Source organism: Hypomesus nipponensis, chromosome 10, assembly GCF_054491055.1.
Source record: "Hypomesus nipponensis isolate SF chromosome 10, ASM5449105v1, whole genome shotgun sequence".
Classification (NCBI taxonomy): Eukaryota; Metazoa; Chordata; class Actinopteri; order Osmeriformes; family Osmeridae; genus Hypomesus; species Hypomesus nipponensis.
This window is the reverse complement of record NC_140370.1, coordinates 8,305,025-8,322,090: the sequence shown is the minus strand read 5'-3', so window position 1 is coordinate 8,322,090 and position 17,066 is coordinate 8,305,025. Positions and strand designations below refer to the sequence as shown.

General features: G+C 46.4%; 2 protein-coding genes and 1 long non-coding RNA gene across 3 annotated transcripts in view; 1 reads left to right on the top strand and 2 right to left on the bottom strand.

Annotated features, from left to right (window-relative positions):
• LOC146271497 (supervillin-like) overlaps positions 1-8,127 on the bottom strand; it is a 42,284-nt gene extending 34,157 nt beyond the window's left edge. Inside the window, 2 exon segments of the mRNA XM_084707577.1 lie at positions 4,099-4,169; positions 8,069-8,127. Of these exon segments, the coding sequence (XP_084563703.1) occupies positions 4,099-4,169; positions 8,069-8,127 (130 nt within the window).
• On the top strand, positions 2,321-2,953 carry LOC146271498 (uncharacterized). Its single transcript, XR_014767201.1, has 2 exons — positions 2,321-2,608; positions 2,715-2,953. It is a non-coding gene; the product is annotated as an uncharacterized LOC146271498 (long non-coding RNA).
• A 94-nt stretch (positions 8,128-8,221) lies between the features above and the next one.
• Positions 8,222-14,983, bottom strand: LOC146271496 (junctional cadherin 5-associated protein-like). The gene is given in 4 exon segments (XM_084707575.1): positions 8,222-8,256; positions 8,577-11,100; positions 11,103-12,498; positions 14,594-14,983. Coding segments are annotated over 4 exon segments (4,302 nt in total). The 5' UTR covers positions 14,941-14,983.
• Positions 14,984-17,066: the final 2,083 nt, after the last annotated feature.

The window sequence follows — 17,066 nt, the reverse complement described above, 5'->3', positions numbered from 1 at the left end:
AGAGAGAGTGCTGAGTGCAGGACATGGGCTAATTAGCGGGCATGGATGAGATCAGAGCTGTAAGCGGCTGGTAATGGGGGGAAAGTCAGGGTGGACTACGAACACACACACAAGCACACGCACACATGAGAGGCGAGGTACAGAGGGCTTCTGGGAGTTAGAGTAAACTAGACCAGGCAGTACACAAATTACGGTAATACAAGAGAAAAACATCAGTGACCCCCATTACAAAGAGAAGGACAAGGTGTTAACTTTCTCACCAACATATTCTTCCTAATATGGCTTCACAAGCCACGACACCGCTGACGAGAGCTTGTGCATTGTGTGTCCAGTTGCTTGTGGCCTGATAGTGATTCGGGTGACGTTTTGAGCACACTTGGTATGGTTTAATTCATAAAAATGTCCTACGTCTCACAAATGTCAAAGAAAGACGTTGTCACTGTCTGACACACTGTCTGACACACACTTGGAGAGTCTGCGGAGGAGGAACTGTCTGGACTTCATGTTTCAGTATGTATGAGCTGATACCTTTAGCAACCCACAGATATGCCTGTGTGTGTTTGTGACGAAGCATGTGCCTTATCATGTGCACAGAGAGTGGTCATGTCATGCAGTGTGTTTATTGCATGTTATTGCATGGGTGGCAGATGTGGAACACCAAACAGCTGTAAAACGCAGCCTGGCACAGCCCCTCACACTCACCATCCTAACCAAGCTGAGTGGACATGACACCGGCGTTCTACTTCTCTCAACCAACAGGCTACTACAGAACAACACGCCACTCAAACGTGGTACTGAAACCTGGGCTTTGCTAAGAACTCCACAACTCCAACCCCATTTTAGCATTTCATAAACCCCAAGCATCTTACTTGAAGGAGTCCAAGGTAGAGGGGAATCTAATCTCCTCACCTTTAACCACTTCACTTACAGTGGTGACACTGAGGCCTACATTTCCTGCAGGTTTCCAGTGTGCCCCAGTGATTCACTTACAGTTTCTGTGTGTTCTGTTTGATTTGGTACTGTGGTTGTACGTTTAGGAGAATGCTCTGCACATATAGAGGTGTCAGTGGGATAGATGTAAAAATGGAAATGAAAAAAGCACTTGCCACACATGAATGATCTGAAGTCCACAGACATGTAAGCCTGACCCCTGACTCGAAGCATGTGAGCTGGTTGAGGTTTTAGCTCTGTATTTATTCAGAATGAGTCTGAAAGGTTAGAACCCTTGTCATCACAGAAGAGCCTGGGATGGTAATGCTACTATGAGACATTTCGAACATCGTATTATTTTATACAACCTTTTTATCATGGCTCCTCACGTGTATATGCACAACTTGAAATATACCACTCCAATGGTATCAGTGTGGGCCATGGGATTCAACTCATACAACTGTGTATGGCAGGTGTTCATCCAAATGATCTGATGATCATGCACTCTACCAATGAATGACTAACGCACAGTCAGACTGTCAACAGAGAAAGACACAAGGGGGGGTGGGGGTTAAGGTTGTGGACTTACTTATTTTTTCGTTGGTTCCAACTACGGTCAAAAGCTATTTGAGTCCAACAGTACTATGCAGAAGTCCATCCATCCTGAGAAACTGGAAAGCTGGTGAGGCTTTCAAAACTGGAAAACAAGATATTTGACTGGTCCTGGAACGGCAGATGCAGGTGTGCGTTTGAGAAACCAACACCTTCCCAGAGGAGAATCCAGCTTGAACCCCGAGACAAAGACTCAGCTTCAGGAGCTGACGGATATAAACGGGTGCTTTCCCTCATGCTCTGCTAGCACAGAGCCAAATAAATCAGTCGAGGAATGAAAGGGAGAGAAAGAACGAGAAGAGGGGTAAGGAAAGGGACAGGGGTTAGGGAGAGGAGAGGAGGGTGGGAGGGAGGGAGGGAGGGAGCGAGGGAGAGGAGAGGAGGAGGTAGCAGGAATAAAAAAGTAAAACAACCCAACAAAAAAAAAAGAAACAAAAACAAAAAACACTCCAGGTGGCTCAGTCGAGCTATTCCAAAAGTTGAGTTCCAGGGACTTGGTCTAAAAAGAGTCTGACTTGTCATAAACCTGTCGCACCTCCTGGGACCTCCAAAAGTCCATTCTGGCTAACATTGTTGGGCCCCTCAGGTCCTGACAGCTCACACTGACAGTAAGAGGCGTGTGTGCGTGTTGCCGCAACTGGGCCAAAAGTGTCGGGGGTAACCTCATCCAGCAGCAACCATGTATGGGCTGAGGAGAGCAGCCTTGATAGAGGGGAATCTGCCATAAATAGCCAGGGAAAGAGAGACAGAGAGAGAGAGAGAGAGAGAGAGAGAGAGAGAGAGAGAGAGAGAGAGAGAGAGAGAGAGAGAGAGACGGAGAGGGAGAGAGAGACGGAGAGGGAGAGGGAGAGGGATAGAGATGGAGAGAAAGAGAGGCAGAGAGAAAGAGAGGGAGAGAGAAAGGAGAGGGAAAGAGAGAGGGGGAAAGGAAGCGAGGGGGGATCTAATCAGCTGTTAGGACAACAATCCAATGCTGCATTCGTGGAACCAGTCAATGCAAGGTCCCTTGTGCCACCAAACAAGAACCGGGTGCCTCAAGCCCCTAAGAGGTGAAGAGGACATGGTGGTACAGAGACTTTTCATCCAAACTATTTTTGGAGTTGGAGTAATTTTAACTATTTAATATTTTGTGGTCTTCATAAATATTTGAGTAGGTTGTATTTTTCTTGCAGGTCTGGATGTTTTGCAACCAAACTACCAACTACATGTTACTCCCACTCGGATCTTTATAAAATTGTTGACAAACTTGTTGTTGGTTTGTTATGGCTGCAGACCGCAGTAGATATGTGAGATGCACATGACAGGATCTGGGTGTGGGTGTTTTACAAGGGCTTTGATTACACACGTTCCAATGTGCTGGATAAATGTTTATGAAAAGCCCCTGCCAAAATAAATATTTTCTCTATTAAAATGGCATGAGTGGACATTTTGACTTGAAACCTTGGTTTTACAAATGTTGGTTTATCAGGCTTGACGCAGCCTTCCAAAACGGTTGTATATTTCAATATAGCATATCTTGCCATATTTACAAAATATGTAAACGCTCACTCACTGATATGTGTGTTTGTGCAATGCAGACATGCATACCTGCTGTGACGATTGAATGAGCATGTTTTTGTGTTTACATGCTTGTCTGCATGCATCTGTGTATAGGAGTCAGAGCAGGACATCAGATATGGCAGCAGAGACAGACTCAACCAACAGACAGGCAGACAGGCAGACAGGCAGACAGGCAGACAGGCAGGCATGCAGGCAGGCAGGCAGGCAGGCAGGCAGGCAGGCAGACAGACAGACAGACAGACAGACAGACAGACAGACAGACAGGCAGACAGGCAGACAGACAGACAGACAGACAGACAGACAGACAGACAGACAGGCAGACAGACAGGCAGACAGGTAGACAGACAGACAGGCAGACAGGCAGACAGGCAGACAGGCAGACAGGCAGACAGACAGACAGACAGACAGACAGACAGGCAGACAGGCAGACAGGCAGACAGAGAGACAGACCGACAGGCCTCTAATGAACCATTCCCTGTATTTTGAGTAACTGACTCGTCAGGATAAACAACAACATGTGCTCTCCAAGTCATCTGATGGTGAGAAGTAGAGTCAGGTTTATATGGCAGGACAGGGTTTTAGGTTCCCCCCTCACGCAGTGAGTGTGTGTACCCTGTTACAAATGGATGGGATTTACGAGGATACTTGCCACCTAGTGGCGAAGAGCAGCTACAACATGACATGCACGCAGTAACGACCAATGTAACACCGCTGTCATCACTTAAAGTTAGTACTTTGTTGACATGGAGCTTCTCACTGCAGACGGTGTCGACACATCGATATCACAACAAAGCAATCAGTAGCAATTCGCTTGAATAACACACACTTTGCAGAGAAGCCCACTTTTTGGACTTGAAACCAGGGCACAATGAATGAGAGAGGGAGTGAAAGGGAGGTATAGGGGCACAACTGTCACATAGACAGAATGCCTAGATTCCCAGGCACTACGGAGCTGGCAACAGGTGCGTAACCACAACTAGCGTGCTGTTTACTCACTGGTGGTGGGTCGTCGAGACGGCAGCTGACAGCTTGAGGACGAGGTCCAGGGAGAAGGCTGTAGGGACGTGCTTCAACAGGAGCACGGGGATATCACAGGGTTCCAGTAGAAGTTATTGCAAGTATTCAGGTCCTCCAGCAACAACTGCTGAAACTGCTTCAGTTATGTCTGAAGTCCATCTGCCTTGACGACCCAGGATTCAGTATCCATGTGGGGGAATTCTGTATCTCTTGGCAGCCTGCATCAAGTGTCTTACCGATATGCAGAGCAAGAGAAACAGAGAACTAATTAAAAGTGTGACAGAAAAAAAACAGTCGGGGCTAAAACCAGTTGCACAATACGTCCATTCTGGTGGATTTCCAGATTTGTCACAGCCCAAGAAGATTTAAAATCAGCTGCACCAAGCGCCTTACACCCAACCGGCCATACCATGAGCAGCACAAATCCTAGTTTACATAGTAGGACTCAGGCCTCTGTGGTTGCCACGGTGCAGATTTAAGTAATGAACACTGGTCTTTTATTCTGTACATTCTTTGCAGTGAGCATAGAAGGCAAATCAACCTAATGAAATGCTTCTATATCATTTACATATATAGGTGTTGGAGCAGACACACTCTTAGCCAAATATTTTGTTAGTAAGGTTGCAAGTTGGTCTTTTGCAGGCTGGGTAGGCTGTTGGGACCACAACAGCCTACCCAGATGCTGGCCAATGCGACCCAGAACCGATACCCATAAGTGACTGATTTACAAAAACTGACTGATTTAATTTAGTTTGTTGACTGCATCATTTAATAAGTAAGCAAGCCAATCAAATTATCCATCTATTGTCCATTGAGAGAAATGTATGGCATATAGCTAGTAGCATCTGTGTTTACCTCAGTTACTCCCAGTCTGTGTTAGACAGACTAACTTGGTAACGGCACATTTTAGCAGAAAAGAAAGAGGGATGAGTGGATGTCCTCCAAGCCACAGAGAAGCATGCTGTGAGGGTTTTTTTTGCGAGGTTTCATTCTCAAGCAATGTGCCAACACTTTCATCGAACAGGCAGAGCCCAGTGTGACAGTCTGGCAGGGTAATGGAGCTGAAATTACCAGCAAGTTTTCTCCACAAGTGTGCATTAAGTGTGCATTTAGAACCAGGCTGTTATTCTGAAATACCTCAATACATCTGTATTGACCACAAACACAAACTTCATGCAAATAGTTTATTTATGAATCAGACTGCAGTATCTTACAACAATAGCACAATCATATGACTATGTATTATGCTCATATTCATCAATACAAAGGTAAAAGTATGCCTAAACTGAAAAGAAATGAATGAGTTCCCTTTTGCTTTACTCTAAAAATAGCTTTTAAATACTTGGCATAGTTCCACAACCTTAAATTGTGAAAGATCATGTTTGCCCACTGATTAGACTACTGGAGTACCAAATGCAAATATACTGTATGCAAAAACCAGGTCTCCTCCTCTCTCCTGCAATTCATGCAAGGAAGAAAAAACTGATGCCAGTGAGTACAAAAAGCACTTAAATCTCATATGAAAATAGAAAATATTACAAGTGTGCATAATTATTCATGTTGCACATAACCTGCAGTACAAAAAGTCAAATGACACCAAGTTACAATGTACCTGGCATGCCAATTGGTGGGATTTATGTTCCAAACTAGACTGTTTCAAACCGGTTTTATTGTGGCTACGGGCAGTTGACTTCTTTAGACTGAGGCCTCCATCAATCATGTCAAGCAAGATTTAAGAAATTACAGTGAAGTAGTAAATTTGTCATTTGCAACAGGTTGTCCTGTATGTGACTTTTGGGTTCCTCTGAATTTGAACTTTTTCTTTGTCTTTTCACCTTTTGAGGTGGACAGAATGTTGTTTGTAAAACAATGTCCTTCTGACTCAGCTCTGACCGTACATACTAGAGAGGGAATGGGAGCATTACTGCCATACGTCTGTTTTGGGGGATGGCAGAATGATAAGTTGGTTCTAGAAACTACAGTAAAAAATGGAACAGTGCTTAGTAAGTAATTATTTGGCATTGCCTAAGTATAATGTAATGCACACATAATAAGGCGACATGATTCATTATTTCAAATTTACAGTAAATATGTCAGTAAGAAATACTCAGCTTAAGACTAAGTCCATTAAATGCTACAACTGTAATAATGCTACATTACAGTTAAAGTGATAAACGATGATTGAACAGTGCTATGTTCACCTTGAGCAAATAACAGAACAAACACGCTGTAGATGTTTACATTTATGAACGCATTACATCCCCAACAACTGTACCATTGAAAGTAATTGACTTACTGCGGAAAGAAAAGTTTGGCTGCATGAATAAAATAATACATTTTCAGATTTTATTTCTAAACATTGACTTGGGTTAGCAACAAAACAGTACATGATTTGCCTTGGAAGACATACAAAGACAAAACGATCTCAGGTCACATGACCTCTAATTTGAGAATGCAATTTGTAGGGATCCATGTATCAAATGTCACGACAAGCACCCGACAATTACTTTTTCTTCAGACGGCATGTTAAAAGCACTATAAAATAGAAGCTTATACCACATTCTGAATTTTTCCATCAAGTCGAGGAACTTGCCTTGATAAACCCTAAATCTCCCGAAACCGAATTGTGTGGTCAAGGCACACCACATGGTCATCCTTTCATACTAAAAGCTCTAGAAAATTATACTCTCATCATGGTACTGTACAGACATATGGTATTTTCAACTTGTGTGGAGAAATAAAATGTTATGGTTAAATACAAAATATCTCTTAAAATATTTAAAATATACTTTATTTTGTACATATGCAAACTGATTAACAATTCAATGATAAAAATAAATAAATATTCAGTGAAATGTAGTCTCTTTGATACACAAGTATGGACATTGATAATAGCTATAATGAAAAAAGCACCCATCCACACTCATACCCTGAAACCTTACCCACTTTACTATGGGATGATTCAAATGAAGACAGATTCACAATGAAATTCCCGACAATGGCTCCCAGCTCTAGTAACCTATTGAGCTGTTTGTAGGCTTCTACAATATTGCTCTATCTTTTAGGCCTAATGTCCATGTAGCTCACCTTAATAGTAGCAACTCATACTATACACTCCATACCATTATTGCTTCCCCTGGAATTTCCTGGAAAATGGAGCTATACATCAGATTTACATTAAACTATCCCAATTCTGAACCAACCTACTATATATGTGCACATCTGGAAACAGAAGGCAGCGTCCACCCAATTAAGGTAGAACCATTATGTCTTTGAATAAATTATTTAACTGTCATCATGCCATATATATTATAGTCACTCTTCACTGAAGAGCTCTGTGGGTGATGATTACCAATGAGAAAGGACAAAATGTATCAAATAATAGACTGATATATCAATCGATTGATCTGAATATGAAAACAGTTCTTGAGCCAAAAGACATTAACTTCCAGTTTGATACATTTCTCACCTCACTACAACAATCAAAATGCAATTATTTTGGTGTTATCGACTTTGAATGAAACAGAACAGTTTTCTTTAATGACAAATACTCTCTTATGTCTGCTTAGTGTCAGACATAAGTGCTTACATTCATATCCCATCTGCTCGCTGTAAACAAACAGGATCATACAGTATGTGCATAATGACTGGACTGTATTCACCATGGACATTTTGAAGTTTTATACGCAAGACAGAATTGCATAATATCTGCCGATGAAAAAAAGCATTTGGGAGGATAGGGTAGAAAGGACAAGCCGCTACAAGAAGACTGACTAGTAATAATCCAATTTGAGGATGGGTCAGGGAAGGTGGAGTGGCGGAGTGAAAGAAGGGAGGTTAGAAGTTGGATCGTTGGTTAGGGGGGTGGGGGGGGGGGGGTATTGGAAGCTGCCCCTAGGTGTGGGGGGGGGACGCCTCCCTTTTGGCAGTGGAACAGCACTCTTAGTACTCAACGGCGCAGAGGGTGAGGGTGTTGTACACAATGCTCTTGTCGGACAAGAAGGCCATTTCTGTGTTGGGATGAGATGAAGGCAATCTAGTGGGCAGCCAGGTCACAGTGTTGGAGCTAAAACCTCCAATGGAGATGATGGGCGTGGTCTCTCTACACTTTCTTCGTCCGGCTCGAGTCGAAGACCTCTGGGACACAGCGGTGGGGATACTAATTTTAAAAAGAGGAAAAATATGTTAATAACCATTTGTTTATATTCATGAAGGGCTTGAGGGCAATTCCTGTATTGTGACACCCTCTTGTGGAAATATGAATAACAGCTGAAGGCTCAGTGTGATGGTGCAGTAAATGTTTGTGGTCTGTCTTCGCTGTGGTGATACTGTAGTGGTCGGTTTGGAACACAAATTAAATAGAAATGTTCAACAATGCAACGGCAAAAAAATAGTAACATAGTATTCACTGTATAAATATACTGTACATTATATTTGTTATGAACTTATGAACATACCTGAAACAGACAGTGCCTTTTCTTGGTCTTGCAACACCGTCTCCATAGAGACGGTTGCAGTCTGGGAAACCTCTCCATCATCCACTTTATTTCTGTGAGGAGTGGGGAGAGCCTCCTCTTCCTGGCCACCGCTGGCTTCCCCCTCCCCAGAGTCTGCGCTTCTGATGCTGAGTCTCCTCATGCGAGAGACAGAGTCCACCTCCTTCATCCGTGCCAGGCGTTCTACCGCTACCCGGCTAGGGGAGGCGGCCAGTTTGTCCTGCAGGGCTTCAATCCTCTGTGAGGGGCCCCAGCTCCTCCTCTCTCCCTCCACACTGAGAGACAGCCTGTGGTCGGGGTTGAGGGGGACCGAGAGAGGCAGTCTGTCTGGTGGGAACTCTGGTATTCCTGGGTGGTCTCGACCCAGGTGGGCACGCAAAACAATCCTGGGTTCTAGGACGGCCTGCTGCTTCTTCTCTTGTTCCCGCCCGTCAACAGACCCCGCAGACTGGGAGTCCTGGGCATCCAGCTTCTCTTTCTCACCAGATGTTAGTTTGTCCCCACTGCTCTCAGGCACATGTCGAATCGTATCATTCTCGGCAGATTCCATTTCTCCTGTCGCTGACTCGCGTGCGCTGTTCTCCTCTGTGACCAAGGACTCTGCAGGCACATTGATCCCTAATATCCTAGCTGCCCTCTCCTCTATAGATTCACTCTCTGACGTGCCCTCGGCTAATTTGACCCTTGAATCCTTCAAGTTCTTGGTTGGAATGGCGCGGGCGGTCTCAGCGCCGTTTTCATCTGTTGGTGACGGCTGTTCCTCCCCATCGGGGCACACGTTTGGCTCGGACTGATTTGAGCCCAAATCCGTGCGTTCCGGTGTCTCTCCACCCTCCACCCTGTTTTCTGTGGCGGGACACTGCGCAGCACCGGTGTCCTCAGGTGCGCCGTTTTGGTTGGTCAGCTCCGAGCAGTCCTCCTCGTGGAGCGGAGGCATGGGTAGCTGTCTCATCTGGCTCTCGCTCTCTCTCCTACAAATGGGGCATTCCTCTTCAGAGTCCACACCCTCGTCCTGGGGGGGGTCCGAGTCACCGGCCCCGGGTTTCGATCTGCACGTCTTGGCCTCCGTGGTGTCTCTCGACTGGCGCAGGGTCTGACAAATGTCCTCGTAATCTGGCGGGCTCGTCAGGGTGGAGGCGTCTTGCATGGGCTGTCGGTCCGCCCAGGGGACCTCGGCTGCTGTGGCGCGTGTCGTTGGGCTGAAGTCACATAATGGCGTCTCGATTGGCTCGTCCGGGAGGTCGAGTTTGACCGTCCTGCCGTCGCTGTTCCTCTTGTGGGAGAGGTTTGGGATGACCCTGTATTCTCGGAAGCCTGTTTCCCGTGGCGGGACAGGCAGCTCCTCTCTAAGCTGCTTGCTGAAGGTCACCGATTTGGCCGCCGGTCGGGAAAAAGCGCTCTTGACCTCCCTGTACTCTGGGTCGACGGACGCGGACCAGCTGTCCATGCTGCGCCGCAGGCTGCTCGGCTTGTTCAGGGGCTCCCCCGACATCCTGATCTTGATCCGCTCCGGGATCTGCACGTTAGAGTCGCTGGAGACTTTATTGCTGGCAGTGCCTAGCTCCAGGATGTCTTTGTAAGCTTCGTTCAGGTCCTCGATGCACTGGTCCACGCTGGGCCGCTTACTGCTCTGCTGATTCTGGAGCTCCTTGTTGATGGTCTCCAGCTCCTCGATGGCGTCCCATGGGCGTCGGCTGACGGGTTTGAGCAGGAACTGTCCGAAGGCTTCCTGCCCGCCGCCGCCACCGCTGGCTGCTGCGGCGGCGGCCGCTGCTGGTTTCTCCGCCTCCTCCTCCTCCGCGTTTCCTGAGGGTGGTGCTGGCGTCGGAGCTGTGCTCTTGTTCAGCTGGCTGGAGAAAGTGGACGTCCGGGAAAAGGCGCTGTTGCTGGACGGTTTGAGGCTCTTCACGCCTTTTATGGGGTAGCTGAACGCAGCGCCGCCCACGCCGCTGTCGGGGGCGACGTCCGAGCCTTGGGGAACAGGCTCTTGTGCTTCCTTGTTTTCAGGTCCTGGAGGGGCAGGCTTTCGGGCCTCTGGGCTCGTTTGCGTCTCCTGGTCCCGGTACTGGTTGGCAGGCCAGGAACCCGATAACTTCAGCTCCTTGTAATGGTTTATCTTAGGGGGTCTACAGGGGACTCTTCTCACTACTTTGCTACTCGCTCTGCTGCTCGTTAAGCTGCTTGCTATGCTACCAGTTAGTGCTTGCAGCTCGGCCTCAGCTGAAGATGTGCTTTGGAGACTTTGGTTTGTTAAGTGGCCGGTTTTGTTCTCGCTGGGACTGTCCACCTGGTCGGGCGGCTTCTCGTCGTTGTTGTTCTGATCGCGGGTCGTCCCACTGGGCGCCACCGGGGGAGCAGGAACCGACACCAAACAAAAGATCGTCTCGTTGAGTTTCTTCCGTATGCTTTTAGGTCTCTCCTTCTCTGGTTCCGGCTCGCTCTTTTTCACAGTTTGGGCCACGCCCTGGTCCACAGGCTTGCTCTGTGGGGGGGAGGCGGAGGTTGGCGGACCTGAAAAGCCGCGGGGTGGCTCCCGCTGCTTTGTTCACAAGCTACACTGTCACTTCCTTTGCTTATGCCCCTGTTGCACCACCGATTACTGCTGTCATTGTCGTTGATGGATGCCTTGCGTCCGTCAGTATTAACAGATGGCCCCTGGGGGGGTGAAAAGGCACTATCATTTGTAGATTGTCCTAAAACCTTAGCGCAGGGAATCTCTTTGTTGACGTTCCGGATCTTGTCCGAGTCCGTGAGAGAATTTCCACCAGGCCCTCCTGAGTTATGTCTCACTCGCGGGTCATCGAAGGGTAAATAACGCACGTGTCCCAGGTGCTCCTCACTGTATCCGGGATGCACGTGTCTTCGATAGGGCGCGCCGCGATCCCCGTAATGTTCGAGCCATGATCCTCCTGCCTGTCGGGAGAACCACCTGGCCGCCTCCGAACTGACAGGCACCTGCAGAACCTCCCCCCTCCACCTGTAGTTGGTCAGCTCGTTGCGATTGATCGGGCCTCCCCTTGGCAGTGGGGCTCTTTTATAAGACGGGGGCGGGATGTAACCTGGGGGCTCTACACCAAAGATGGCAGAGTGTTGTGCGAAATAGTCCTGTCTCTGCAGTTCCCCGCCCCTCGGGTAATAATAGATGGGTCTGTCTTTCTGTTTGAGCCCCTGATCGGCAGCGAGCGTCTCCGAACTACCCCTAGTCTGCTGGTGAATCTCATACGACGGAGGCTTGACAGGCCTACTGAACCTGGGCTTTGGTAAAAGTGCAACAGGGCCGCTTGGCCAGCCCCTGCCCCAGCGGTCCCGACCGATGGCGGCGCTGTAGTAATACCTACTGTAAGGCCCGGAGAAGACAGTGCTGTTTACTCTTTGTCTGTCGAGCTGGCCCTGTCTGGACAGCACCATGTCAGTGTGCTCCGTTCCGTCCGGCGATAGCACTCTGGGGAGGGACTGGGACTTCCCTCGGGTTCTGGGGAGGGCCGCGCCCTCCGTCATCCTCAAGCGGTGCTGCTGCTCCTGCGCCCAGCGTTCGCCCTCGCCGTCCGACAGCTGCCTCCCCAGCCCCACGGCGGGCTTCCACTCCTCCGTCCCCAAGCTCTGGCACTTCCTCTCCCCGGTCACCCTCAGCTGCCCCGGGGCCGAGTCAGGGTCCCTCAGCCAGGAGAGGTCCTCCCACAGCTGCTGCTGCCTCTCCCGATGCTCCCCGGCCGCCACCAGGGCCTGGGGCCTCCATGACCCCGCCGACGCCCTCAGCTCCCTGCCGTCGGCGTAGTCGAGGAGGACGCTGAAGTCCTGGCCCCGCCTCCTCCAGTAGGAGACGTCCCTCTCATCGTGGCTCAGCAGCTGCTCGGAATAACTCAGGCTGGGAGCGTCGTAGAAGCTGAAAGGTAAACAACATGAAGTTTGGATGATTACAGATGCAGAGCTGCATGGATTTTGAAACATTCAGTTGTGGAATTGTGCCCCTTCATGTATCCTAAAATGAAAGTAGCAAAACAAGGAATAGAACTGAAACGTTGGACATAGATGAGATGTTTGCATGCACACAGTAGTGAAACTGTGTTTGATTTATTGTGTGACAACCGCTTTGGCGCATTTTAGGTTTGTGAGCCTTTAAGTTTATAAAGTCCGTTGAACCCTCTTATTCGTCATTGGATAAAAAAAAACTTCTAGTGACCTTCAAGTGACCTCAGGCTGCCACCTCTTTGGAGACAAAAAAGATTAATTTTGCAGCCATGTGCTCAAGGAAAAAAAAAGAGGAGAAGGTTTTTATCTGGGACCCTCTCAGAACTGTTTCAGCGTAATTACATACTGCTGACCAGCGAGTTAGGATTTGATGAAATCGGGATATTGATAATTGTGATATTATAAATGCAGTATGTCTGGCAAGCATCCAAGACAATGTTTGGGCTTTGGTAATGGAGAAGGAGTGTCCTTCTCCTTGCAAACCCCCTGAGGAGGGTGGGAACAAAGTGGGGAGGGAGTGGGGGGGGGCGCTACAGGGAGGGGCAACACATATCTGATGGAAATGCTTGAGTCAGCGGCTCCCAACTCCCTTGAAGATACCATGAAATTGTGTGGCTGCTGCAATATGATCTGCATATTAAGACACACACTGACCTTAATTCTGAAAGCTGGTTACGCGCTCTGCCACTCCCGCTCTCTAAGTCTGAGCGGCAGTATGTGTACGCCCCTTGTTTATGAGCTCCACATCCCCTCACATGAACGGACTTGCACCCCCTGCACTTTCCTAGCCATTGCAGACCAAGAAAATACATTTTGCAGACTTGGCAACATGGCAACGGAATCCAAGCAGCTATGATCAATTGTAATCAAGGATTCAATCTATTCCCAATCAGGGTTGATTGTTTTATTGTCTAGAAGACATGAACAAAAATAGTTTAGGGAATAGAATTCTCACACCACCACTGAAGGGCGTAAATCAAATTTTCCAGCTAAACACCTATCCAAGAATAACAAAAGCCAATGCTTGTTCCAATGTGTTTTAACTTCCATAGCTTACAATCATGAAGATGAGTAAATATACATTGGTAGAATTTTACAACTACTTCACAGAATAAATCATTTGCAGCATTACTGTTTCTGATATAACTATTGTATCACTTTTAAACATTTTAACTTTTAACTATGCATAAACAGAAGGTCTTTGTCATGCACTTATACACACCTACAAATGCCAGATTTAAAAAAAATTAAATAACAAATTAAATAAGAATTATTACATTACAAATGTGTAGTTTTTGTTGAGTGCTTCCCATGAACTAACATGTTTGAAAAACCCTGTGAAAATAATAATGAAAACAATTATGACTGCAAGCTGAAATTCATGTTCACGACGCAAATCTTTGGACATGAACATCTGATTTGAGAAACGGTGTCAGTTTGTATCAGTTTACATTCTGAGGTGTTCAAGTGGATATTCATCAAACTGAACTTGGGAATGGATATGGGGCTCTCGGAATGTTTGCCCAGCAACACGCTTACATTAAGGATTGAGCAAAGGGCATGTGCGATTCAGTGAGCCTGCCTTTCTGTTTACAGTGTGTGTGTGATTATACTCCTGTCTTGAGGCTGATGGAGACTCTGGAGGTGGTGGTTCTGCAGGTGGTGGTGGAGGCGTGGGCTGAATTGAGAGAGGTGTAATCTCTTTAAGCACGGATTCACATTGTGATGTAAACAAGTCGACAGCATAGACGGCACCTTTCCATGATTCCCTGATATTGCAGCATAAGACAGTGGTTGCTGCTGCAGCCACAGTGGGTCTGCAGCTTTGGAAGGGAAAGGAGGGGGGGGGGGGGGCGGGGCTGGGGGGAGGGGGGGGGGGCAAGGAGGAAAGAAGAAAAAAAAAACATGCGCAGTGCAGGCAGAGTGGCTCGGCTTTGCATGCAACGCTGAGGGGCCGGGAAGGTACCGAGATCTCAAAAGGGAGGGTGGGGTGGGGAGGGACAACTCACCCACTATCCGTGGCGAGAGAATCGCCCAGGGGCTGCGCGTCACCTAGGTTACCGCTGCCAGCTTCTTTTCTCCTCTGGTGCTCACTGTCGGCGGGGTAGCCCTTCGCCAGAACCAGCGCCTGCCTGCTGCCGTAGACACACGCCCCCCGGTCTGCCTCATAGCCATTCAGCGCTCCGCGAGTGGGCCTGTTCTCGCCGGTGGTTTCACGGTGGCAGTCAGCGTAGCGCTTGTCGTAAGGTGCGGCGGCGGCAGCGGAAGCGGTGGCAACTGATGAGGACGAGGAGGTGGAGACGGTCTTGGGCAGTTTGTATCCATGCGAAATGAGGAGGTCCTCGACGCTGTACATGGTGGTGTCTCTCTTTCTCTCCCTCCCTCCCTCTCTCCTTCTCTCTCCTGCTCTCCCTCTCTCTTGTCTCTTTCTCTGGTCTTGGCAGGAGGGTGAAGAGGTGTGTGTCTCCTTATGCGCAGTGCTGGTGGAACCTGGAGCACAGCTGCACAGCAGAGGCCATCACTGACAGAAGAAGAACGAGAGGGAAAGAAAGAGATGGAGAGGAAAGGTAATGTTTGGTTTAGAACACACCTTCCCAGTTCAGTGTACATGCACCTATAGGTTGCAGGAGAGTGAAATAACCACACTGACTATTATTTCCAATATTCTCCAATCTTTCTTCTGATTGGCCCATATCCATCCCTATTTGACTGAAAAAAAACTCATTTTTGTTCCAGATTCTTCACTCACTGTATAAAAACTAGACTTTGCTGTGGGCTGATAACATCAGAGGGGTCAATATCAGTGTTTGGTATTTATTACTAAGCCTCTATAGAGTGGAGCCTGGATTTGGTTGTGACAGACTCTTGTTCTCATATTTTCTATCTACAAAAACTCTTAACATACAGTTAGAATCAACTGTATTTAACTTTCAGGGTTCACGCCAAGTTATGGTTAATAACATCTCATCATTCACTTTTTAAGCATTCCATGCAAAACTGTCCAAAACTTAGAATGATATATATTAATATATACACACATGTAGACATTTTTGTTTTCATTGACATCATTGTTTCATGTAATTGCGTTTCAAATTAATTTTGGGGATGTAATGATTCCAGTGAGTGCACCATCACACATTCTTTTCAATATTTCTTGAATGGACGTACATTTCTGTGGCTGATTCATTACATGCCAACATCAATCCATTACCACAGCAGGGTTAGCAATAAACAGATGCTGTTCAACAGCAAAGTATCAAACTATCTTTTATGACTTGAATACTTGTTGCCTCTTCTATCTGACTGTGCTTCTCAATGCCATTTACTTTTTCACTATAACTTAATGATCAATGTGTTACATCTATTCTAATTGTTGTCATTGAATATTTTGAGTGTGTGTGTTTTAGTTTGTTTACCAAGAGAGAATACGTAATAAATTAAATGTGTATTTGTATGTGTGTGTATGTGGTGTGTGTGTGAAAAGCTGAACTTCTCTGATATATTCATTAGTGACAGTGCAGCTATTAAAGATGTTGCAGAAGTTAGCATTCTGCTGATTAACTAAGGATTTGAATGATAGCTATTGGAACATTTTAATTCAAGGAAATTATTTGAGTAAAATGCAGTATTAAAAAAGGTTTTCGTTGTCTGATGTGGAGGTTTTGCATTTACTCTTTAAACAAACATTGCTGACTCTTTCACAAACAAATTTTCCATCTATGTTTATTCAGAGAAATGGCCGTGTAAGATTAACATTGGTTGAAATAAAGGCGCAAGTACTAAGAACTGGTTATCAAATACAATATTTCTCTTTGTCGCCCCCTATTTTCAAACAACTGTAAAATCCTCGCTCTATAACATACATATCCTGCATGACAACAGGTCTACAATATTTCACCCAACCACACCCAGCTCAGTAAAACTTTTGATTGTAAACATATTTTTTCAGATATAGTTGTTAGCTGGTTTTAGCTTGCCTTTTATGCAAAAAGTTTAGTGTAAAGCATTTTAAAAGAGGTTTACATTACTGTACATGCAATGAGAGGCCACGATGTAAAGCCAGCTCACTTGTGCTGCATATAGAATATCCACTGCCTCAGAAAAGTGTTTAGTGAAGAGAACAGGAAAGTAGTAATAGTATGCAAAACTTGAGCAAAGATTCCTTGTCTCCTGCTTGCAGAACCACAGTCCAGTTACGAATGGTCCAGTTTGCAGTTACCAATGCCGCATTCACATGCTCACATTTTCAAATTGTAATAGTTTGAGCAGTAAGTCTGTCACAGATGTGGATATCCAACCAAAAGCACTTTGTAATGATAAGAAGAAAACAATTCTGGATGTAAAGAGAAAATATTTAGTATGTTTCCAAATTAATTTAAAAAGAATAGATTGATCAACTTATCTGCTCGATATATATCTCCATATATTCATGAAGATAGTTGATGATATCAAGACGATGAAACCAAAACTATGATCAGGTGA